The following is a 24,284-nucleotide window of genomic DNA, read 5'->3' as shown; positions in this document are numbered from 1 at the left end:
AAATACAATTTTATTGTTATACTGTTTGTAACCTTGATAAGAATCTTTCTGGGGGGCTGGGAAGGTGGCTCCGTGGTAGAGTGCTTGCCTTGCATGCATGAGGCCCTGGGTTCGATTCCTCAGCACCACATAAGCAAAAAGAAAAAAAGCCAGAAGTGGCGCTATGACTCGTGGTAGAGCACTAGCCTTGAGCTGAAGAGCTGAGGGACAGTGCCCAGGCCCAGGGTTCAGGCCCCATGACCGGCCAAAACAAGCAAAAAAAAAAAATCTTTCTGGGTCTTTTACTGGAGCTAGTCTCTTGAACTTCCTTGTTTGACTGGCTTCAAACCACAATCCTCCTGAGTAGCTACGATTACAGGAATGAGCCCACCTGTGCCTTCTCTTGGACCTTTTTTTGTTGTTGTTTGTTTTTTATTTTGTTTTTGTTTTTGTTTTGTCAGTCCTGGGTCTTGAACTCTGGGCCTGGGTGCTGTCCCTGAGCTCTTCAGCTCAAGACAAGTGCTTTACCATTTGAACCACAATGCCACTTCCAGTTTTCTGGTAGTTAATTGGAGATAAGAGTCTCACCAACTTTCCTGCCCAGGCTGGCTTTGAACCTTGATCCTCAGATCTCAGCCTCCTGAGTAGCTAGGATTATAGTATGCATGAGCCACAGGCACCTGGCTCTTTTTGGATCTTTTCAGGATCAGAAATAAATTCAAATGTGTTCTCTGGGACCAACTTTATTAGCATAGAAAAATGTGCCCTTTTGACTCTGATGAGTCAAAAGCTTTTAGAGTTGGAGTTTTACAGCTATATAAACAGAACTTCATATCTTTTGGGGTTTTATTGATTGATGGTTTCTAGTTTGTTTTGAGGAAATTTTAGATCCTTAAGTATCAATAATTATAAAAGAAACTTGGAAACAACTTTGTTTTTACTTAATAATGAATTCTGAGTTATTAGAAAGTGCTTATTATTTTAGTTTGTTTTAATAACTAATCTCTATTGTGAAGAACCTCAATAAAGCAAAAACTAGTCCTCTGACGACATTGATTGTTGGTTAGGCTTTGAATGTGAAGCATCTTCCCAAAAGACTTGGTCCCCAGCTGGTGTCACATTGAAAAGTCATGAGATCTTGAGGGTACTAACCTCATCAATAGAATAGCCTGTGTAAATGGGCTGTTAGAAGACGGAGCCATTGGAGGAAGTAGGTCACTAGGTGTGCCTTGGAAGGGTGTGTCTCATCCTCTCTGTGTTTCTCTGTGTGTGTGTGTGTCTCTCTCTCTCTCCCTGTCTCTCTCTCTCTCTCTGTGTCTCTGCCTCTGCCTCATCAGGTAGTAGCTAGTTCAACTTAGTATTATGTTCAAAAGTCTGCCTGATATTCTTGATTATTTTTGTTACTAGAACAGCATGACAGGTTGGTATGGCAAGCATGAGAAATAGAAACAAACAAGGGGTCTTAGGGACCTGGGCACCCTAGAAGTGTGCACTGGCCACTTTTGCCTTGTCATTGTAATTATTTTCCCAGCTGGTGACTGAGATCATTGCATAAGATGCTAGTGACAAAACAGCCCAGGAGAGTTGAGGGTAAAGTACAAATCAGCGACATCTTAAACTGAGTCCCTAGGAAATCCTAACTCCTGTGACTGATTCAGGCTTGCACTTGCCATTTCCCATGCTTGCCTTGGAACTAGTCTCCAGAAAGATGCTGCCAGATCTGTATGAGCTATTTGATTCTTAAAAAGCTCAACAAAGCATAACTACTTGGGATCAAAGCTGAAGACCATTAGCCTTGCTGTAGAGTTCATGTCACACCTGTGCATTTTGCTCACAGAACAGGCTTCTGTTACCTGTGTGGCAATGGTCACTTATATAAGGCAAAATCAGGTCTCTAGAGCTCAAAACTTCCCAGGCGTACTCTGAATATCACAGCCCTTTATGAGTTGGAGTAAGAATTCTAAAGCTTCAGGAGTGAGGTGATATAACTCAATAGTAGGTCGCTTGCCTGGTATACATAAGGCCCTGGGTTCCCTCTTCAGCACACAAAGAAAAAGGAAAACAAAGATTTCAGACCCAATATTTCCCTATCTTATCTAATATAGGATACAAGCAAGTTTCATTCCTGTTTTGGAAACTGTCTTAGAGAGAGTGACACTTTAGAATTCTCTTTGGTAAAATGGTACTTTAGATATTGACTTGTGGATGATTACAATCATCTGAAAATAGGTTACATTGATTAGAAATGTAGTGATCTCTTTTTGGTGGTGTTGGTACTGAGATTTGTACTTAACACCTTATAATTGCTAGATAGATACTGTGTCACTTGAGCCACACCTAAGCCCCTTTTTTGCTCTGTTTATTTTTTGAGATAGTCATGGGTTTTGCCTAGCATCCTATACCGTGGTTCTTCTATTTACTTTTCTTATGGGATGACACTTGCACTCCACCACACCCACCTTTTGTTGGTTAAGATTAGGGAGTCTCATGAACTTTTTGCCCCAGCTAGCTTCAAACTGTGATTCTCTTGATCTCAGCCTCACCTAGTAGCTAGAATAACAAGTGTGAGCACCTGCTAGCCTAGAAATTTAGTTATCATAACAGATTTCTGATCTATATTATTCTAGTGAGCCAGTAGTTAGTTGGTTTCATTTTGCACACCAAGGTAATAAGGGAACAGACACTGATGAGCTTTCACTTACGATTGCAGCAGAGCCTGGTACAGTGGAGAATGGAAGGGCACTAAATCCACCCAAGGAGGGTGATCCCCTCATGATCTGATCATCTCTTCATATTGTTACAACGGCAGTTAAATTTCAGCACAAGTTTGGGAGGGGCAGACATTCAGACCACAGCAGAGGCCAGGCCCTCTGTCCCTCCATGTTCCGTCTCATAGCATTTTATATCAGGAAACAGGAAAGAACTCACAAAACAGGGTACATTTATGCTGCTTTGAAAGTGATTTGACTATCTGAGCACAGATAGGTTTTTATCTTTATTTTAATTCCCTTTGTAGATATATAAACTGTATCATGCACTTTCTCACTGAGATTTGTCAGAACCACCTCTGTGAAAATATAGACTTTCATTCTGCACCTTTCATTGTGGCTGCAGAAACTGCTAATAACCATTGATGTATCTCTCCTGCTTTCCCTTCACTTCTTTCATTCACTTGTTATGTTCATGGGCACTCCAACAGACACACACACACACACACACACGCACGCACGCATGCACGCACGCGCACACACACACACACACACACACACCCCTTTCCTTCCCACCATTTCCCCACAGTGTTGAGGATTTGTGAGATATTCAGCAGGATGATCATAAAGTGCCTAACGATGAGCCAAGAGCCTGCCAGTTCCCATAAAAAAAAATATGGCTCCCAAAAAAGCAGTGAATCGAAGGCAGCAGCTCATCCTGGCTCTGCCTCCTTTGGCAGGGAAAGCTGTCAGGTGTCAGGGTCACACTCCATAACCTTCCTCCTCTGTGGCTGGAAGTCTCTCTTGTAGCTTGCCATAAATAGTGAATCTTAGTTAGTGTCCGCATGTACTGTACAACCCCCTTAGGAAGCGGAGCAGAAGCTGAGGACTGCAAATTAAGATGGGATTGTCTTCCTTGTTTCCATTAGATTTCTTTACAGGATGGTGAGTAAATCACTGGATCTTTCTGCAAGTCAGACTCCTGTCATGTAAACTGCAGGTTAATCATCCTCGGCTGGCCTCTGGGGCTTAGGGAGTGGCTTCTGGTCCTCAGGAGCCAGGCAAGAGGGAGTTGTTTGCCAGGAGAGGACTGGTGTTCTTCCAAAGGAGCCCGTGTTGCTTACAAAGCAGAAATCCCCCTCCCCACCCCACCCCCAATGTTTCCCTGTCCAAATGCCAAACTTTTGTGGTGCTAGACTTTTTTAAAGCTTCAAGTAAAACATATGTTAATACTTGTAAGAATTAGTACCTACCAAAAACCATATCAAACATATAAACATACCTCATTTAACAAAAAATAAATTCTAATGGTTCTGGTCAAATATTCAGTATTGAGATTTAACTGCCTACAAAGTTGATTATGATTGATCAACAGCCGGTAAAAATTCTGCACTGTATCACCCAGATTTTAGAGAAGGTTCTTGATACAGGTAGAGATATAAATCTATAGACACTGGGACTAATACAATTTTGTATGAAGTGTGTATTCAGAAGGAAAGGGAATGTCTTCATGCAATCTTATTTTGTGTAAAATACGGCCAGGTTTCAAAGTAATTTTCCAGTCACCACAGTATTTGCAAATGTCAGCAGACATTGGATTACTTAGAGGAGCAGTCAGAATAGTGCTCTCTGGGGGATGTGGTAGAATCCTGGTCTGGTCTATGTAATGGAAGCGAACTCGGCAGCCCATTATATTTCTGAACTGGTTTAATATATTTCCGGCTAAAGACTGAGTCAAGTGGTCTTACCTACATATAGTCTACCACATGTGTTCTTTCTTTGGCTTTTCCTGATGTGTTTTGTTGAGTCAATCAGCACATGGTTATTTCAAGATTGATTGAGTCTTATAGTAAGACGGAAGAATTTGAATAGCAGCAGTACTTTAGTATAATTACTAATTTAGTAATTTGATAAACCACATTTCTTTGTGCATTTTAAGCCTTCCTGGGACCTGTTGAAGTCACCCATTTACTAAAGCAGAGATTGATCAAGCATCTAAAATATCCCCTTGAACCTGAATTACATAAATTCATGAGCTCTAAGTGATTACCCCATCAGTTACAAAGCTATTGAAAGAATGATTACTTTAAAATATAGGCTGCTTTTATAGACAAAACTTTGCAAAAGGGGAATGGTATTTTAAAAACGTGGTAAAGGGCATATTTTGTGATAGAGAAAATCAGAAGTCATTGCAGTGGATTATTCTCATCAGCAAAATACTAAGGATGTCCTATTATAGGAGGTTCAACTTTCCAGAGAGAGAGAGAGAGAGAGAGAGAGAGAGAGAGTGTGTAACTGATTCTGTACCTATGCTTGCAGAATATATATTTTTGTGAAATCTTACCTTTCTTGAAAGTGCCACCACTTTTTTTTTTCCTGCCAGTTCTGGGCCTGGCTGCTGTCCTTTTTTGTGCGCAACACTAGCCCTCTCCCACTTGAGCCACAGCTTCACTTCTGACTTTTTTCTTTTGCTTTTTCTTTTCTTTTTTTTTTTGCATAGTTGGGGATGAGAGTCTCACAGACTTTTACCCGGGCTGGCTTCAAACCACAATCCTCACATCTCAGCCTCCTGAGTAGCTAGGATTATAGGTGTGAGCCACTGGTGCCTGGCAATCACTGTATTTCTATTTTTAGATTTAAGGTAATTTAGTGGACTTTATTTATCTATCTATGTTTGTGCTGCTGGAGTTTGAACTCAGGGCCCTGCTCCCTGTCGGGGCTTCCCTGGACCACAGTCCTCCTATTCTACACTTCTTCTACAGTTGTGATGGAAGGGTGCGTCACCACACCCAGCTGTCTTCTTGCTCTGAGCCTCCCACAGGCCAAGGCCAAACATGAGGAAACAACTTTTTGCCCGAGCTGGCCTTAGTCTACCATCTTCCTGACCTTAGCTCAGCCTCCTAAATAGCTAGGATGACAGGTTTGAAGCACCTGTAATCCAGCCACTTTGAGACTGTTTTAAAATTAAAAAAAAAAAAATTAAGTTAAAGTAACACCTGCTTATGGTGCAAAATGATGCAGAACTTTGTAAAGCAAAAAACATTAAATTCAGGGCTGGGAAGGTGGCTCAGTGGTAGAGTGCTTGCCTTGCATGCATGAGGCCCTGGGTTCGATTCCTCAGCACCACATAAGCAGAAAAAGCCAGAAGTGGCACTGTGGCTCAAGTGGTAGAGCGCTCACCTTGAGGTGAAGAGCTAAGGGACAGCGCCCAAGGCCAGAGTTCAAGCCCCATGACTGACAAATAAATAAATAAATAAATAAATAAATAAAATTCCTTTGGTAATCCTGTTCTTGGTATATAGCCTTTTTTTGGGGGGGGGGTCCAGTTGTGGGGCCTGAACTCTGGGCCTGGGCGTTGTCCCTCAGCTCTTCAGCTCAAGGCTAGCGCTCTACCACTTGAGCCACAGCGCCACTTCCGGCTTTTTTCTTTTTGCTTATGTGGTGCTGAGGAATTGAACCCAGGGCCTCAGGCATGCAAGGCAAGCGCTCTACCACTGAGCCATCTTCCCAGCCCCAGTATATAGCCTTTTAACACTTACTTCCTGTTCCCCTCCCTTCTTTTTCTCCCTCCCTTCCTCTCCCCCTCCCCCCCTCCCCCCCACTGTACAGGATCTCACCTGTCACAGTTTAACCCAGGCTACTAGCCTTCTGACTCTGTCACCATGCCTTGCATTTTAGTTCTTCTGTATTCTTTGTATATACTTATATGTTTGTGTTCCTTGGAAAAGTTACACAAAAATAAAAGACACATCCGTTATTTGCTTTTTTTACCCCCTCATTTAATTCTGGTAAGAGTGAGCAGTTTTTCATATTAGTCAATGTAATTGAAAAAAATGGTCTATGTATAGAAGAGAATGTACATGTTTACACCTTTCTGATTACAGTACTATTTGCAAAGCATAAACTCCTCATGAAGGAATTGCTGGTAGCATGGATTTTACTGAACCACAATCAGAGATCTTGGCTTTGTCATGTCTGTTAATCCTGAAGCCCTTGTTTCTTGGTTTTCTGGCCTTGAAAGTATCTGAGATAGTAGGTGATTATGAAAAGACCAGTCTTTAATTCCCTTTTGCCAGCACCAGTCTTATCTCCTTCTAAAGATTGTAACTGCTTAAGTGACAGAAGCTGTTAGCTTTTCAGGTCCTGAAGGAGCCCAATTATGGTAGTGTCCATCAATTCGGATTGCAGACTGGAGGCATCCATCTTTAGCAGAACTCCTCTTTCTGTCATCTGTGTGCTCTGGCCTCAGCTGATGACTTTTGTAAGACTTTACTCTCAGCTGCAAAAGCAGCAAACAGGCACCAGTGTCCTAAATTTGCCCCGCATTTCATCTAGAGCTTTAGCTGCCACCATTGTGATTAGTGGCCTCCACTCAGCAGTACCACATTTCAGATTTAATCCTTGTACCACCATCCTGGAGGCCAGAGGAGAAGAGAGGCTGGCCCATACTGAAGGAACCAACTGGGAGCTAAGTCAACCAGCCTTTCACCCACATTAGCAGTCACCCTTGGCTCTCAATATTTGTTGCCTGAGAAAATATTAGCAATGTATTATTTTCATGATTTTTTTTTTGCCAGTCCTGGGGCTTGAACTCAGGGCCTGGGCTTTGCCCCTGAGCCTGGCTATATACTCAAAGCTAGCGTTCTACCACTTGAGCCACAGCACCACTTTTAGGCTTTTCTGAGTAGTTTATTGGAGATAAGAATTTCACTTACCTGGTCAGACCAGCTTTGATCTATGATCCTCAGATCTCAGCCTTCTAAGTAGCTAGGATTACAGGTGTGAGCCACCAACACCTAGCTTATTTCATGATTATTATACAATTTCAAATCTTCTGTATTGTCTTCATTTGTCTAATCCTTACCTAATAATAACAGTAATAACTAAACTAGATTTAATAATGTGTTGATGTTACATGTATTATTCACTTAAGCCTCAGAACAACCCTTTGGAGTACCTCTTCCAGTTTAGAAATGAAATAACTAAGCCACAAGGAGATCAAAGCAACTTGCCCAAATTTACAGCTAGAAAGTGATAGGAATGGAATTTGAATCCAAACCATATAGACCCAGCTCTTTAACTTGGTCATATTTTGGTAGAAGATAATAAATATTTACTGATTTAATGGCTGAATAAATATGTGAAAGAATAAAATGAAAAGACAACTTTTGATACAATAGTATTCATGCATTTTATCTTAAAAGTATGTTCGTGCAGAATATACAAGTGTCCATTAGCAGTAACGGATAATAAACTGAGGTAAAGTCCTGAGCACAGCGGGACAGACTTCTGGGGAACTAGGCTATCTCTTCTGTTCCTTTATCTTTACATGGCATGTTCAGTTTGAAAGGGTCTTTGAGCTCTGTAGTTATGTGTGCAATTGTTTGGTAGGTAAATTCAACTTCAGTAGACAGTTTTTAAAAGACTAATAAAGCAGAGGGTTGAAAAGGTGAATAAGAGATTGAAAGTGTTATTTGCTGAAATGTTAATGGTAGATATTTCTTGGGAACAGTGCTAGTAGGTTTTAGTGTGTGAGGGTTCTTAGGTTTTCTAAGTGCAGTAAAATACACAATTGTGTGTAATGAAAAATTTTAAATGCAGTTAAAATAAACTTGTCCCTGGAGCAGAGTACCTACCCCCTCAACGTGGTTGCGTGTGTTGTGTTGTCCCCAGCCATTGCCAGAAGACCCCCTTGGCTCTCAACCATGTGACTTTTTAATCTACAGTCTTTCAAGCCTATGGCATGTCTTCAGGGATCTCTAATCAGTGTTCTATGTGGATTTCTCACATTTTGGTTTCCTTGCCCAGGCTGAACAGTCAAAAGAAGAGCAGAAGCAAGACTTGAATGCAGAGAAGTTGATGCGGCAGGTCTCCAAGGACGTGTGCCGGCTCCGGGAGCAGAGCCGGAAGGTGCCTCGGCAGGTGCAGTCCTTCAGGTACGTGGCCCAGCATGGCTTTTGGCTGGCTCCCTTGCTCTGACGGGGGTAGGAAGCCCCCTGGGAAGCAGTGGAAGCCTCTGCCCCCGTGTGAGCAAACACGTCTGTGAGGCGACAGCCTGACATCCCCTGTTCTTAGTGCTGGGGACACAAAGGTTCAGAGAAGTCACGTTCTTTGGAGTTTGAGACACTCCCTTTCCAAACATTCCCAGTTCATCTTCATCACCCCCGCACCGCGCTACGCTGTGCTAGGTCCCGCTGTTGAGGCCCCTGTGTTCCTGCTCCGCTAGAAGGCGCCAGTGAGAGGGTCACAGATAGCCAACCGGACTGGAGGCCTGCTGTACACAGAGCGACAAGGCGTTCGTGGGTCCTGAGAGAGCACACAGGAAGATCTAAGTCTGTGTGGGGCGGGGGCTGCAGGATCAAGACAGAGTGATTGGAAGAAACATAGAAGGATGGGAAGGAGATTTACAGGCTCCGAGGCTGGTGGGTTTGAATAGGGCATCAGAAGAGAAAGGCCAGCATGGCATAGCCACAAGGGTAGGGAGGCCAGAGCGTAAGCCTTGTGTGTGGGTGGAGCTTAGAGCAGAGGAGCCTGTCAGTCAGATCGCCTTGACTCCGCCCCACGGCCTTAGGTGCTGTGCTACACAGTATCAGTGATGGTGTCAGATGGTGAGGAAGCCCACTGGCTTTCTAAGCACATGGCCAGTGATGGGATAGCTTTGGGGAGAAGCAGATATCCAAGAATACAGAGACACTGGGAAGAGAGGCCATTTATGAAGTGGAGGATGCCGCCTTGAGCAGCCAGTAGTCAAGACTGGACATTCAGAGAGAGCAGGTTTGCACTGGATACACTTGAGTCCTGCCTTGCCCACCTCCGGGCACCCATGCCAGGGGGATAGCGAGGTAACTGCAACCAGCACTCCGCAGACATTCACACTGAAAGCCAAGGTGAAGGGCAAGCCCAGAGAGACAGGCACGGAGGCTGTCAGCCCCAGAGTGGTGGTTCCCTTGGTTGAAAATGGGCCAGACGTCCCAGGAAGCAAGAAAGGTGACCAACAGAGAGCTGCAGGGCACCAGTAATTGAAGAGCGTATAGCGGAAAAGATATAAGAAGGGAGAGAACGTAGCAAGGAGGAGGCCAAAAAGATTGTGTAGAGCCAGGCACTGTGGCTAACGGCTATAACCCCAGCTACCTGGGAGACAGATTGAGAGGAGACAGCCAGTTCAAGGCAAAGTTAGTGAGATCTCCTTGTCAGCAGACAAGCCGGTAATTTATGTTATGTCTGTAATCCCAGGCATAGGTAAAGAATCACAGTCTAAAGCCAGCCTGGTTGCACGGGAAGCGGGGAAGGCAAGCTCCTATCTGAAAAATAACTTAAAAAGCAAGAAGGTCTAGAGACACAGCTCAAGGGGTAGAATGCTTGAACCTAAGGCCCTGAGTTCAACATCTCCACATCCCACATCCCAAAAAAGAGAAATAAAAAGGTTTGTTTTAGTGGTGCGTTTGTTTTCGTTTAGACATAGATTTTTGAATAGAGGAGTCCTTAGGCCTGTGTAAGCGAAACCCAAGGCAGGGAGAAGGTTTGGCAGTGGGGGAAAGTGGGCTGCGTGGATTCACATGCTGGAGACAGGAGGTGGGAGGGGCAGCAGTCGCTGCCTGGCAGGAAGACATCAGGGTCAAAGCTAGATTGCAGCACCTTGCGTGCAGAAGTAGAGGGAAGGAAGAGAAACTGAGCCAGTGTTCTGTGACACTGTGTGGCAGAGTTGGCCTTCCCCGCCCCCATTCTGCCCTGGCACCACTTCCATAACTTCCGAGGTTTGAGCAAATTTAGGTTTTCAGAACTTTCTTGAAGGGGCGGGAGGTGGCTGGAATCCCTCCATGCTTTAGCAGTGCGGTCACTTCCGGAACAAGCTACATTGTTTAAGTGTGGGAAATCTTACGTGTCTCAGTTGTCCCAAAACAAAGGACACATGAACAAATGTTCCTTCCTTGCCCGGGGAGAGCAGCCCATTGATAGGGCAGCAGGAGGTGTGGCACGAGACTCACTGTCACGGGAGGGCGGTGGCACCCATGATGCCTGATGCTTGGCTCGGGCTGGCGTGGGGTGGGTTGCTCTCCCCTCCTCCCTTCCCCACGAGAACTTAAGAGAACTCTGTCCAATGTACGCACTGCCTGCTCGCTCAGCTCACAGCAGCTCTAGCCCGGCCAGCATCTGCCCACTCGTCTTTTGCAATTCTGACTTATCTTTGTATTTTGGAACTGAACTAATCTAAAGGACACCGAACAACCATTAGCTCTCATGCAGTGTCCTGAATTTTTACTCCTCCTTTTCTTCTCCGCTGTAGTCTTCAGAACGGCTACCTCGGTTCCCAGGAGGAAAGCGTTGTGGGGACAGGGCTCTGGCCTTGGTGGCAGCTGGCAGGCCCACAGGACACACATGCCGAAGGGGCTCAGGACGATGAGCGGAGGGCAGTGACGACATGACCCTGACGGCTCTCGCTGAGTGCTGTCTAGACACATGCTCCTCCCGGCCCCTCTCAGCTGCTCCTTTTCGGGTTCCTTCTTACCCCGCTGTGGAAGACAGGGTGCCTGTTCCTTTAAGGTAGTCAAGGGCCTCTTCTCCCTGCCTGTCAGCGACAGCATCCTCACCCACCTATCCCATTTAGCCTGGATTGGCTTGAGAGAATTCCCCTGGCATCATGGAAACTTCCAGTGGAGGGATGGGGAAGTTGCCATGTAGGACTCCGTGTAGTACCTGCCCAGAGCCAGAGCCCTCTTCTTCCTCCTCCCTCCCACCCTCCCCACTAAAGGGCAAAGGCTCTTCCTTTCCCATGGGGTTTCCTGACACAGGGGACAGACCTCCCACCCCTGCGAGCAGAGGCGGTGCTGGGAGTTCTGGGTCTCAATGGTGCAGATTTTTAACATCAAATTAAAGTGATTCCCCCCCCTTCCCCTCGGCTCCAGGGAGAAGATCGCCTACTTCACCCGGGCGAAGATCAGCATCCCGTCCCTGCCAGCCGACGACGTGTGAGGCCGCGTGCCCCCGTGTGGCTCCTGGCCCGCTCCCTGTCCTCAGGAGGGCAGACACACGGAGGAACGCCGCATTTGATTTTGTTTGAGATCTCTTCTTTCCTTTTTTTGTAACGTAACTGTCCACTCTTGAAGAGCTTGCGTTTCACACCAGATTTTCCACATGTTCATTTGTAAAGTACTTTGAATGTAACTCTTACATGTGTAAGGAGAAAAAAAATATCAGCTAACAGAAGTGGGAGGATCTGGTGCAGATGTTGTAGGGAATGAGTGTGGCGGGGCCGTGCGTGCGAGCGCAGCCGCATCGTACACCCTCTTCCTCCTCCTCCTCCTCCACTGCTAGGAGTAGACTGAAGCCGCCAGCAGCAGTGTGTGATGGCCCACTGGGGTGCACTAGAGCACGAGCCAGGGTCCCCAGTCCACCCAAAAGGGCCCCCCCCGTTTACAGCCATCCCCGTGTTACAACACTTGCTTCCATTTTTGTCTTTGTATCATTGGCCCCCCCCAAAAAAAAAACCCCAAAATATGAAATACTGAGTGCAGAAGAAAAGGAAACTTTGTTTCTTGTGTCCCTGTCTACAGCAGAGGTCTTGTGGGTTATGACACTGGGAGGGAGGCAGACAGGAGAGCACGTGGGGCCCAAACCCATCCAATGAACAGCTACCGCCCACAGCCCAGCCCACATGCGAGTTTGCAGTGTTCCTCTGCGAGTCTCGGGCTGGCACCGCAGCTCTGTCCTCGGGTGAGTGGTGCTGAGGACAAGTACACAGTGGACAGACAGAGTTGGGGGTGTGCTGAGGGCTCCCACAGTTACTGGAGGAAGCCAAGAATAGAAGAAGAGGTGTGTCTGGATTGTATCAAAGTTGCCAAACATAAAAAACATGACTTATCAAACTTTCTGACATGTATTCGGCATTACTTTGCAGCTCTCGTGTTTAGGGAATTCTCTCTATCATGGAAGGCAAGTTGTTGGGGGGAAAAGGAAAGAATGTACCTGTGAGAATTACTAATTGGGAGTGTAGGTTAAATCATTTGTTTAAAATTATCTAGCCTGGACACAGTGGCTCACACTTGTAATCCTGACTACTCAGGAGGCTAAAATCTGAGGATCACAGTTTGAAGCCAGCCTACATAGGGAGGTCCATGAAACGCTTATCTGTGATTACTCACCAAAAAGCTAGAAGTGGAGTTGTGGCTCAAGTGGCAAGGCACCAGCAGAAAACGCTAAGGGTCCAGGCCCTAAGTTCAAGCCAGGATACTAAGTGGGCAGTACACTGCATGCGCGCGCGCGCGCACACACACACACACACACACACACACACACACACACACACACAGTTTATTGTAAGTGAACAAATTTAGTGACATAAACTGACTGACTAAAACAGCCTGATCTCCAGGCTGAAGTTTTAGCTAACTCAATCTAGAGACTCTGGAGAGAAGTTCTTACTACATAGCCTTGCTGGCGCAAAGGCTTGAAAACATGGTTGGCAGTCATTTAAAGCATACCCTCCACTCTTTTTACTGAAAGAAACCATGTTTTTTTTTTGTTGTTAGTAGCCATCCTATATAGCAAACTTAATCATGTCTTTTTTAGAAATGCAGATCATCTTCAAGGGAAGGAACCCTTGAAAAAGTTCTTCCTCTGCTCAAACTCTCACGAGCAAGAATTTTTATTTATGTTAGCGGAATCAAACATTCATATTAAGCAGTTACTGAGCCTAAAACCTTAATTCTCTTTTCTACATGTTCCACAACTTATACACAATTTTTGTTCTAAAGATATAAATAGATAGGACACTACTTTGAACCCAAAGCAGCCTGGTAATTGACCACGCACAGTCTTCCAAGGCTGCAGCTTCTATGAGATGGCAGAGGTAACTTGCAAAGCACCATTCATCCTGCAGAGGAAGCCTGTGAACCAGTTTATTTACTGTGGAGTGAAGTGAATGAAGGTCAGCTGTTTTCAGCTTCTTAGTTTGACCATGGAAATGTTTATAGAATTATGTGTAGTTGTACCGTACGATTTTATTTTCTTCATTTATTTATTTACGGTCTTATTTATGTTCTGTTTAATATATAGTTTGGTTCTGGCCATTTTAAATGTTGGACATAGAAGAGGCTATATTGGAGTATTTACAGCTTTATAAGTCGTCATCAGATTAACTGTTAACTTTTTGGAATACAAAAAGTTTCAGACAAGTATTAAAGAATAAAAATCTGTTTCAGGCTGGTAGTTAACAGTGGTGACCAAGAGGTTTTTGGTTTTATTTTACAAAACTTGCTCAGTTCACATGAGAAGCAAACCTATTTTAGTGTAATTCTTTTCCCACACTGAAAATCAGCAATAGTATAATGTGTTTATAGTCAGCTTTTAATAGTCCTGTCATATTTGTACTAACCCAAATGATTCACAGTGAACAAAACATATTACTAACTTCAACACAAATCCATAAGGAAAAATATGAATTTTAATATTATGAATACTATTTTTAAAAAGTAGAATTTATTCCGCACAGGGTAAAAAGAATTTAATGTTTAGTTCTCAAGTTTGAATTATCAGTTTGTTATTAGAATTTTTGTATATCGGAATCTTAAGTGTTACAGGTACAAAACAATGAATATTACTAGCCAAATGAGCAAAGTTGAGTTGAATCTCTGTAGCATACAAATCAAAAAATAAATTTAAATTTTTTTACTATGGGTTTATCTATACTGTATTAAATTTCAAAAGCTCAGGACTAAACTAAATATTTAATCAGGTTAAATTCTGTATGTTTCTGTTTTAATTGTCTTCTTTGTCAAAGTATGCAAAAACATCACGTAGATTAACCGGTTTCTGCACTTTCCGTGTGTTTGTAGATCGAAATTTTTCAGGTTTTTTTTTTTTAAACAAAGATACATATTGCCCAATACTTTATTTCAGTGTTGCTTATTATTTAGCTAATATACGTGATTGCTGTAAACACACTTATTTCCACTATATACCACACAACTATAAACTGTTCCACAGTGAATTATCTACAACAAAAGTATGTTACAGTTCTTGTCTGGAATATAAAAGAGGTGAACTAATACCCTGTGCAAGGGAAATGGAGGGATTCCAGCGGTCTATGTCATGCTATCACTAGGCTGGCAGTGTGCTCCAGGTGGAGGTGTCTGTCCAGGAGGCCATCTGCCCATACACACCTGTCCAGACCTCTTTCTACCCCAGTGTCTGCTCAAAGCCGACTGGAAGGCTGGCCAGGACACAGTAGCCCAGACACATTTGTGTGTCAGTGTCTCTATCAATCTGCCTGACTAGAAGCTTGTCCTCCTCTGCTTGAGGGCAGAGAACATGGCTGCTTTCGAAGAGATTCCTTAGAGCCACGGAGGTCTCTTCATTGTGTGTGTCTGGCCTCTGAATCCTTTAGAGAGCCAGCAGATTTTTTTTTTAGCATAATCAAGTTGTGCTTTTTACATAAATATCCCGAGACCTTAAATTTCACTAGAATGGGTTTTTCTAAAATACCTGAAAAAAGCAGAGATCTGCACTAACATTTCAAATTGCTAAAACAATTCATCTGCATTTGAATAATACCTTGAAAGATAAAGAAGCATAATACCTGGTTTTGCGCTATCAGTGAGCCTGTTTTAAAACTGAGAAAATGCATGTGCAGGAATGGGTGTGATTATTATTAAGTCTTGATTGGCTTGAATGACCCAATAGAAAATAAATAAAAAGGGGTTGCCAAAATTAGAAAGGAATTGTATTTTAAGAACAAAGTAGCCATAGGGGGAAGAGTGGGGAGGGATGCATTTAAGGAAATCAAAAGCAATCATGAATGGGTGACCTTGCGGTGGAGATCCTACCAAATGCAGCGCTGAACAGGACCTGCTGGAAGGAGATGCTCTGATCCCTCAGGCTGAGGTTTCCAGGCTCATGTGTTTCAGCTCCAGCTGTTGACAGTGATCTTGCAATTCTGGCACTGCATAGTGGGCCGAAGGTAGAGGGGCTGGGGCTGAGCAGGCTGCACACTGAAGCACACTCCCTCCTAGCACAAGAGCAAATCCAGCAAACCAGCCAATGAACAGGGCTTCCCCAAACTCCCACCTGGGGACAATCTCAGGGATGCTTTCATCCCAGAACTCCAGGACCGTCATGTGAGCCACCCAGGAAACGGGAACCAGAGCCGTGACTCCTGAGGTCCACAACAGGATTCCTCCCAGGATGAGCAGTCGCTTCTTGAAGTCCTGCTGTCTCTCTCCAATCCTCAGGCAGTCCAGGCCAAACCCTGAGAGCAGCAGGCCCAGAAGCCCCAGCCCATTGGACAGAAACATTAAAACCCGGGAGACCCTGAGTTCAGCTGGCAAAGCCAGGAAGGAGTCAAAGTCCTTGCACTGCTTGCCCACTTCCTCCTGGATGACGCAGGTTTTCCAGAGCCCCATGGTCCAGTTTTCCATCTCATTCAGGTCCAGGTTCAAGTTCTTCCAATGTGGCAGATAGTTTGTAAGACAGGATAAAACCCATCCCAGCAGAGATAGTGAGAGCCCAACCGATTGCATTGCTGTTCTGAAGACTAAAGCCATTGTAAAGTTCTGTGAGCTCCAGCCAACCCGACTTCTACCCTTCAGTTGCTGTGAAAAGAAGTGTGACACTTGAGTTATCACTTGAGGAGCTCAGAAATGCTTTTTCATTGTGTATATAGGAGGATTCTTGCCAGAGTTACTATTGTTTGATTCCATGTTGAAAAGGTTTCAGCAAAGGATAGGGAAATAAATGCTGCAAACGAGTAATGCCAAGGCGTGGCCAACACCATGTTTGTATCCTGTGGGCTGAATTTGGTAGAAGGCATTTTGTCGGTGAATTAAAATTAAGTAGTACTAATCCTCCTTTCATTGTTAAGGTATAAATAGCTTTCATGTTGTTCCCCAACGATTCTAACAAGTCAATTAAGTCTACATGCAAAACTTTAATTGAAGGTTTTGGTTCAACTCCTTCTTACTAATTACACCTGTCAGATTTTCATCTTGTTATAATTCTCACGTTTCAACGAGTATGTTATGATAATACTGGGTGTTAACCATTTTAAAAAAATAGGTTCAAGAGAAGTATTTCTTAACTAAATAAATCAATCTTATCAGAAATCTCTCTAGACCTTAAAGTAGAGCTGTTTCTGGCTACATATACCACAAAGCATATGAAACAATGCCGAACTAAATATCAAGTCTATTTATCTGCATGCCTTTGTGTTAAGTTCACTCACTGTACACAAACACTTTGCCCCCCCCCCTTCCTTTACTAAAATATGCTTTCTGTGCTGTGAGAAGTTAAGCAATAGGACTTTGTGTGTAAAATCAGCATCAGCTTATCCATTCTGCTTATTGTTTGTTTTTAATTAAAAGAAAGTGGATATGCTAGTAAATGAACTGACACTACGTAGATGCCTAGGGAAAAATATCTTTGGCATTGTTTATTTTAATGGTAAGCTTTTGAAGAAAGAGGTGAGTAAGGAGATTGCCTATGGTTTAACATCAAAGACGACCGCAATAGACAAACCCTCAGCCTCACAAGATCCTGATAAAATTAGACAGGGTGCCCACTTCTGATCAAAGAAGACATAAACTCATTGTAGAAATGACTTGTTGGAATTGGCTTAGCATACAGTTTTTATTCATGTAAAACCCGGGAAAGATTGGATATCTTGATGGGGGAGCAAACTAATCACCATTTCCAGCTATTACAACACAACTTTCCAGTATAAAATTAATAGATTGAAACTCAAGATTGACTCTATTGGGGTCCCACCACCACATATTGATTGAAATAACCAGATAAATGACATTTCCATTCATATCCATGTAATGTTCCCATAATAAGTTCTCTTTTAGATATAAGATTTCCTTTCATTCTCTTGATTGGGGAAGAAAAGTCTAATACAGAAGCATAATTAATGAAAAGGAATGTAGCAGCAAGGATTTAGTTGTAGCAACAAGACCACCGCCATCCATAGTCATGTAGAAACGATCCTGTCTTTTCATGGTCTTACACTTTACGATCTGCAGTTCCATTTTCCAGGTGTGGGCAGTGATCTTGCATTTCTGGCACTGCATAGTGGGCCGAAGGTAGAGGAGCTGGGGCTGAGCAGGCTGCACACTGAAGCACACTCCCTCCTAGCACAAGAGCAAATCCAGCAAACCAGCCAATAAACAGGGCTTCCCCAAACTCCCACCTGGGGACAATCTCAGGGATGCTTTCATCCCAGAACTCCAGGACCGTCATGTGAGCCACCCAGGAAACGGGAACCAGAGCCGTGACTCCTGAGGTCCACAACAGGATTCCTCCCAGGATGAGCAGTCGCTTCTTGAAGTCCTGCTGTCTCTCTCCAATCCTCAGGCAGTCCAGGCCAAACCCTGAGAGCAGCAGGCCCAGAAGCCCCAGCCCATTGGACAGAAACATTAAAACCCGGGAGACCCTGAGTTCAGCTGGCAAAGCCAGGAAGGAGTCAAAGTCCTTGCACTGCTTGCCCACTTCCTCCTGGATGACGCAGGTTTTCCAGAGCCCCATGGTCCAGTTTTCCATCTCGTTCAGGTCCAGGTTCAAGTTCTTCCAATGTGGCAGATAAGTTGTAATAATAGATAAAACCCATCCCAGCAGAGATAGTGAGAGCCCAACGGATTGCAATGCTGTTCTAAAGACTAAAGCCATCGCAGCAAATCATCCAGCTTTGCCACTCTATAGGGTCTGCTGTCCTTCGTAGTGAACAGTGCTGTGCCCAACTTGGTTCTATGCTGCCTGGAATATAATAACTTTGGGCATTAACTCTTTGGGTACTCTGAAATGTGTTCTTGTTCCTCTTGAATATAATGTTTCATGTAAAGGACGAAGGACTCTTAAAACTATGAGTTGGGGCTTTCTGATAAGGATTTAATGTTGCCTTCCAATTTGCTTGGTAAAATATCCCCAATGCTTGATGACTTTAAGTCGAAGGATGAACAAAGAAAGCTCTATGACCCCTCACCCTAAAGGACAACAGAAATCTTTGTGCTTCAATATGGATTAATTAGATTTTAAGTGGTGATAAAGAGGCCAGCTCTTTCTACAACAGGACTTCATTGTAATAGCTGAATCTGAGATTTCAGGGATGCAAAAGGAGGCTCTGTAAAGAAAGGTAGACTGTTTTCCTATAATCTGTATTCTTCACAGACTTCCTCAACCTACACAAGAGCCTGGCCCAGGTTCTTGAGTGTCACAGGAGCGGTTGGGATTTGGCAGCAAGGTTTCCCTCGGATTCCTTTGAAAGGTAGAGGCTGGTTCACTGCGTTAATTAAAATGGAAAGGATGGACGTGGACACCCAGCCGAACTGAGGAAGGGAGCATCCTTCCTAGCAATTGCCGTATTTCACTCTACTGTTTTTTTTCTGAATCTCATCAAGGACTGAACTAAAGAGGGATGCGTTGGGGAGGTGGTTTGTGTTCGCTGTCATTTCAGCTGCAGGGACATCAATACTACAGATTCCAGTCTGGTATGCAAGTAACAACCATATCCAGCTGATGAGCCTGACCTCAATGGGCCAGGACAAAAGGCCACAATGCTCCAAATTCTCAAGGTTGCTCTACCTCTGGCAGGGCCCAACCCATGTTCACAGGACTCCCCACCAAGGGGACAGGGTCTGATGGGTCACCATCAGGAACAAGGTTGCCACCAGATTCAATTCTTTTACAGTGCTGAGGGTCAAAGCTAGGACCTCCTGCATGCTAGGCAAGCACTCAACTATTGACCTACACTCTCAGCCATCAATTCTAAATTTTTACCCATTTTTAGAATCCTTTAGAATATATTGGCATTCCCTGTGTAGTGAATGAAGACCATCATTGTACATAAAGCTATGTGATCCACAATGAGTTTAGGTCTTCTCACCAGTAGATAGGGCAATGTGAGGCTCAAGCTTTCTTTCAAGTTAGGATGGTGGAAGATCTAGAGAGCAGTCATTAAAATTAATGGCTAGAACATCATCAATATCACAGTGGACCTTTTTTTTTTTTTTGGAAACATAATGGGATAAGCTACTTTTGTGAGGTAGTGAGCTTCCTGTCCTAGAAATGTTTAAGCCAAGGTAATGATAATCTGCCTGGATTGTCATGGGGAAAAGTTCTGCTGGGGTGGGCATTAGACCTGGGTAGCAGCCTCCCAACTTATTGTTTCCCTTCTTTTTGTTCGCGCGCGCGTGTGTGTGTGTGTGTGTGTGTGTGTGTGTGTGTGTGTGTGTGTGTGTGTGTGTGTGTGTGTGTTGCCAGAGTTGAGATTAAGTGCCTCAGGATTTCTAGGCAGCTGCTCTACCACTAAAGCCATTACTCCATCCCTTTTGTGCTTTAGTTATTTTTCAGAGAAGGTCTTGAGCTTTTTGTCCAGTGCTGGCTTTGGACTGTAATCCTACCTTTGCCTCTCATGTACCTGGCACCACCATTCTGTATCACCATACACAGCTTGTTTGTTGAAGTTGGGTTCTCCACTCCCTAGGCTGGCCTTATGCCACAATCCTCCTCTTTCCCACCTCTGAAGTGGCTGGGATTACACCATACACCCAATGAGCCCCCATCTCTTGGTGGGAGACTAGCAAGGTTCTGGAAGAACTTGTGGAATTGAGCGTATTCGTTTTGCAGCCATTGTTGGAAAGTAAAGCTACCCAAAAGAGTAAATCAAATTGGATTGTTCCCGAAGCCATTGGTTGCATCTAGGGCTGGGAAGATAGCTCAGTGGTAGAGTGCTTGCCTTGCATGCATGAGGCCCTGGGTTCAATTCCTCAGCACCACATAAGCAAAAGAGACAGATAAGTATTGAAGAGACATGATGGCCTTTATCTGTGTTTTTATGCTGTTATGCTCAACACTAAGCTTGTGTGATCACAACCAGACTGTTTAGTTTTGCAGCCATTGACAGGTTTGCTACAACTCCTGCTTCTATCAGCCTGTGTCAGTTCTCCTCAGCCAACCATTCTGCCCTTCCTACGAGTCCCTGGCTAATGCAGAAAAAGGAACTTCCCTCTGCTTCATCCCTCCAGTCTGATTGCTGTCAGTGAACATGCTAGAGCCAAGGGTACTACAGCTTCTCACAATATCCTGATAGAGGTGACACAAGGAAAGCAGTCAAGGTGTCTTGAAAGAAGAGGCCAGACTTTAGAACTGGTGAGTGGCTCTGTTCGTCCTCTTACTGTAACAAAATACTTGAAACAATCAACTTAAAAAGAGGGAAGGCTGCTAGCTTTGGGGCTTCTACCTGGGGGGCTGAAATTGAGAGAACTGTAGCTAAGGGAAGCCAGGAAGAAGTTCACAAGACATTCTTTCAGTCAGCAGCTAGGCTCAGTGGTACAGACTAGCTACAGGGGAGGCGACATCAGAGGATTATGGCTCTAGGCCAGGCCAGGCAGAAAAGAGTCCCCAGCTCAATAGGAACGGCTAGATATGGAGGCATGTATCGACCTAGCTATGGCAAGAAGAGTAAACAGGGAGAATCACAGTCTTAGCTGGTATAGGCAAAAAGTGAAGCTCTGTCTCAAAAATCACCAGAACAAAAAGGGCTGGAGGTGTGACCAACATGGTAGAGTAACTATGAAGCCCCGAGTCGAAAGCCCAATACTTAAAAGGAAGAAAAAAAAAATGAGGCTTATTTTGGCTCACAGCTCTGGTCAATGGGCCTTTGCTTTGAGGCTTGTGACTGGGCCGCACATCAGGTGAGAGAGCATGGCAAACCCCCCGCCCCCAGGTCTGGAAGCCCAAAAGAAATGGGAAGAGATCAGGTTTGTGCAGACTGTGAGGGTCATGCCTCTTAAAGGTTCCACCTCCCAGTAATCCCACCGGCTCCAGACCAAGCCTTTAACCCCCCCGGGCCTTTGGGGGAAATATTCTAGATGCAAACTGTAGCAGTTGGAAACTGTTTCAGCGTGTGAAACATGGAAGGACAGGAAGAGAACCTGGAGAAAACCGTATCTAATACTGAATTGTTTGGGTTTAGTATGTGACTTTGAAGGCTGTGACATGAGCCTTTGAGCGTTTTTCCAGTGATGACTTTCGTATCAACCAAGCTCCAGAAGCCACATGCAGGCCACCTGCAGCCAAATGATGACCCGATCGCTGCTGAATGTGGCAGGGTGCCCTGGGCTGTACCGCAGGGGCCAGGGCCCGGGAGGCGGGAGAGGGAGACTGCAGAGCCATGAGGCACGTCACAAGCTGGCACTGAAGAGCTTCCATTCTAAGGTCAGTGGAAGGCACAGAATCCTTGCTGTCAGAATTGCCCTTTGAAAAGCCCAGCAGAGTCACACCTCTTGTCACTAGGAGTCCAGCACGGTGGCTTTCCCTCCAGCACTTGTACCAGGGCACTGGTTAAGTCTTTGACTTGGAAGGATCTTGAAGGAAGGTACCCATGGATGGGGCCCTCCTGCCACCCAGGACCAGAGTCCTGGGACCACCCTTACTCCCCAGAGGTCTTAGGCTTCAAAACTGACATTTGAGTAAAGACAAAGGGGTCTTCCTGCCAAACACGCTTCCATTTGACTAAAAGAAAGTCTATAGCTCTGGGGGTGGAGGCAGGCAAGTCATTTGAGCTCAGGAGTGCGCAACAGCCATTCCACCTCCGCCCCCCCAAAAAAGAGGAAGGAAGGAAGGAAGGAAGGAAGGAAGGAAGGAAGGAAGGAAGGAAGGAAGGAAGGAAGGAAGGAAGGAAGGAAGGAAGGGAAAGAAAAAAGAAGGGAGATGAGGAGAGGGGAAAGAGAAGGGAGGGAAGGAAAGGGAGGGGAAAGGAGAAGAGATCTATAGTTTATTTTAAAAAATATGTCTCATTTCTAATGGGCCCTATTACTCGATACCTCATGTCTATAATCCTTACTTCTGAGGAGACCGAGATTTAAAGTAAAATCAGCCTGAACAGACAAACCTGGGAAACTCTTATTAACAGTTATTCATCAAAAAGCTGCAAGAGGAGGTGTGGTTCAAGTGGGAGAGCACCAGAAAGCCAGTATGTGTTTAAAATCCTCATATTAGCAATAATAATAACAACAACAGTAATCTTTATTTTTCATTTAACTTGATTAAAACTTGACAAAATTCAGCACTTAATGATAGCTTTAGGTGACAACAACCTCTGAGGATGTATAAAAATTAGCGCTCAGAGCCGGGCACTGTGGCTCATTCCTGTAATCAGCTACTCGGCAGGCTGAAATCTGAGGATCGTGGCTCAAAGCCAGTTGGGGTAGGAAAGTCTGTGAGACTCTTACCTCCAATCAATCATCAGAAAACTGGACGTGGAGCTGTGGTTCAAAGTGATTTAGCACTAGCCTCGAGTGAAAAAGCTCAGGAACAGCACCCAGGCCCTGAGTTCAAGCCTCATGACAGACAAAAAAAGCCTAGCAGTCAGCTCTCTGAGTTAACTGATTCAGGCCAGAACATCGCTGTCACTGTCCTGAGGTGAGGCTGGTTTGTACTCAAAGCAGCAACTCAGAGAGCTAGGGCTGGGTTAAACAGCTACTCTAATGACTCTCAAGCACAGAGAAACTTAACCTTGAAGATAGAGGCTTTTGCCTTGGCTGCCTGACCTAAGACCCCTTGGGATCCTCTTCAGAGCCAGCTAAAGCTCAGCCTTGGGCTGCAGCAAAGGCAGAAGGTGTGGCCTGATCTGAACATAGATGAGGAAGTAGTATGTGGGGCTCTTCCAGAAGACGCCCTATTGCCTTCCAGATCCCAGAGCAAGGTCTGAATGAACATCCCAGGAGGCATCATCTGCCATGACTCCTCCAGGGGAGGAGGTCAGCAGCACCTGACTGATCTCTTCTTGTGTGTGCTGACATGGCTTTCCTGTGGCAGAGTTGAAAATCTTGTTTCACCTGGGTGTGTGGTGGGGGGAGTTTTTCTGAGAGCTTGAGTCTCTGAGGTGTTTCTTTTCTGAGGCCTTAGTTGAGATTTGATTCCAGATCTTTTAAAGGACTAATGCTTAGGAAATCCAGTAAGTTTTCAGCCTCGGGGAGTGGCGGGAACATCCTGGGGTCTCTGAAGTAGGACAGAGATAGAATAAGGCATAATAACGGCAGTCAATATTTACAGCACATTTACGCTTGTTGGGTACTAGGTTAAGAGCTTTATCTGTGCTATTTGTCCACATAGGAACCCTATGTTGTAGGTATCATTGCCTCCTTTTACCCCATAAGGAATCCAAAGCTTCAATATACCAAGTAACTTGACAAATGAAAGAGTAAAGCATCAACTCTGTGCATGTCTGCCACCAAAGCCCAAGTCTTCATCTTGAATACCCTAAAAAGTGAGTTGGACCAGTGTCAGAATCATTCCTCCATTTTGTCTGACCCTCTACTTGCTAACCCTGGGATCTCTCTCAGCCCAGCCTCCCCCTCCTTGGACCAGAGACAGAATTCTGAGTGTGTCCCCCACCACGCTGGGCACTGGCGGATGCTGGATTTGTGGCTGTCAAATTAGACACTGCAACAGCGAAAGGGCTTTGCAGAGAGGATTATGGGAATTGCCCTAGCTAGAGCACGGTCTCCACCCAGTCCACAAATAGGTGTGAAAAGATCTCTCTTGCTCTCGGGATTAACTGGGTGATTTTCTTTGTAAATCTTTTCTAAATATTGATCTAGGCTAAGG

General features: G+C 44.7%; 3 protein-coding genes across 3 annotated transcripts in view; 1 reads left to right on the top strand and 2 right to left on the bottom strand.

Moving 5' to 3' along the window:
* The window catches only part of Wwc2 (WW and C2 domain containing 2), a 176,509-nt gene extending 162,149 nt beyond the window's left edge, over nt 1-14,360 (top strand). The window contains exons 22-23 of the mRNA XM_070016431.1: nt 8,496-8,623; nt 11,591-14,360. Of these exons, the coding sequence (XP_069872532.1) occupies nt 8,496-8,623; nt 11,591-11,657 (195 nt within the window). The 3' untranslated portion in view covers nt 11,658-14,360. The remainder of the gene's footprint in view (nt 1-8,495; nt 8,624-11,590) is intronic.
* Nucleotides 14,361-15,556: 1,196 nt separating this feature from the next.
* On the bottom strand, nt 15,557-16,225 carry Cldn22 (claudin 22). Its single transcript, XM_070016041.1, has one exon. The coding sequence runs from the start codon at nt 16,223-16,225 to the stop codon at nt 15,557-15,559; it is 669 nt and encodes a 222-aa protein (XP_069872142.1).
* A 1,456-nt stretch (nt 16,226-17,681) lies between these two features.
* On the bottom strand, nt 17,682-18,344 carry LOC138823044 (putative claudin-24). Its single transcript, XM_070015984.1, has one exon. It carries the CDS (start codon nt 18,342-18,344, stop codon nt 17,682-17,684), a length of 663 nt encoding a protein of 220 aa, XP_069872085.1.
* Between the last annotated feature and the right edge of the window lie 5,940 nt (nt 18,345-24,284).

Source organism: Dipodomys merriami, unplaced genomic scaffold (assembly GCF_024711535.1).
Source record: "Dipodomys merriami isolate MVZ:Mamm:240054 unplaced genomic scaffold, mDipMer1.0.p SCAF_12, whole genome shotgun sequence".
NCBI classification, from domain to species: domain Eukaryota; kingdom Metazoa; phylum Chordata; class Mammalia; order Rodentia; family Heteromyidae; genus Dipodomys; species Dipodomys merriami.
Note: the sequence above shows the minus strand (reverse complement) of the source record. Positions and strands in the feature narration are given on the sequence as shown.

Coding starts and splice junctions, on each gene's coding strand:
- Cldn22 (XM_070016041.1), bottom strand. CDS start 16,225: ATGGCTTTAGTCTTCAGAACAGCAATGCAATCGGTTGGGCTCTCACTA.
- LOC138823044 (XM_070015984.1), bottom strand. CDS start 18,344: ATGGCTTTAGTCTTTAGAACAGCATTGCAATCCGTTGGGCTCTCACTA.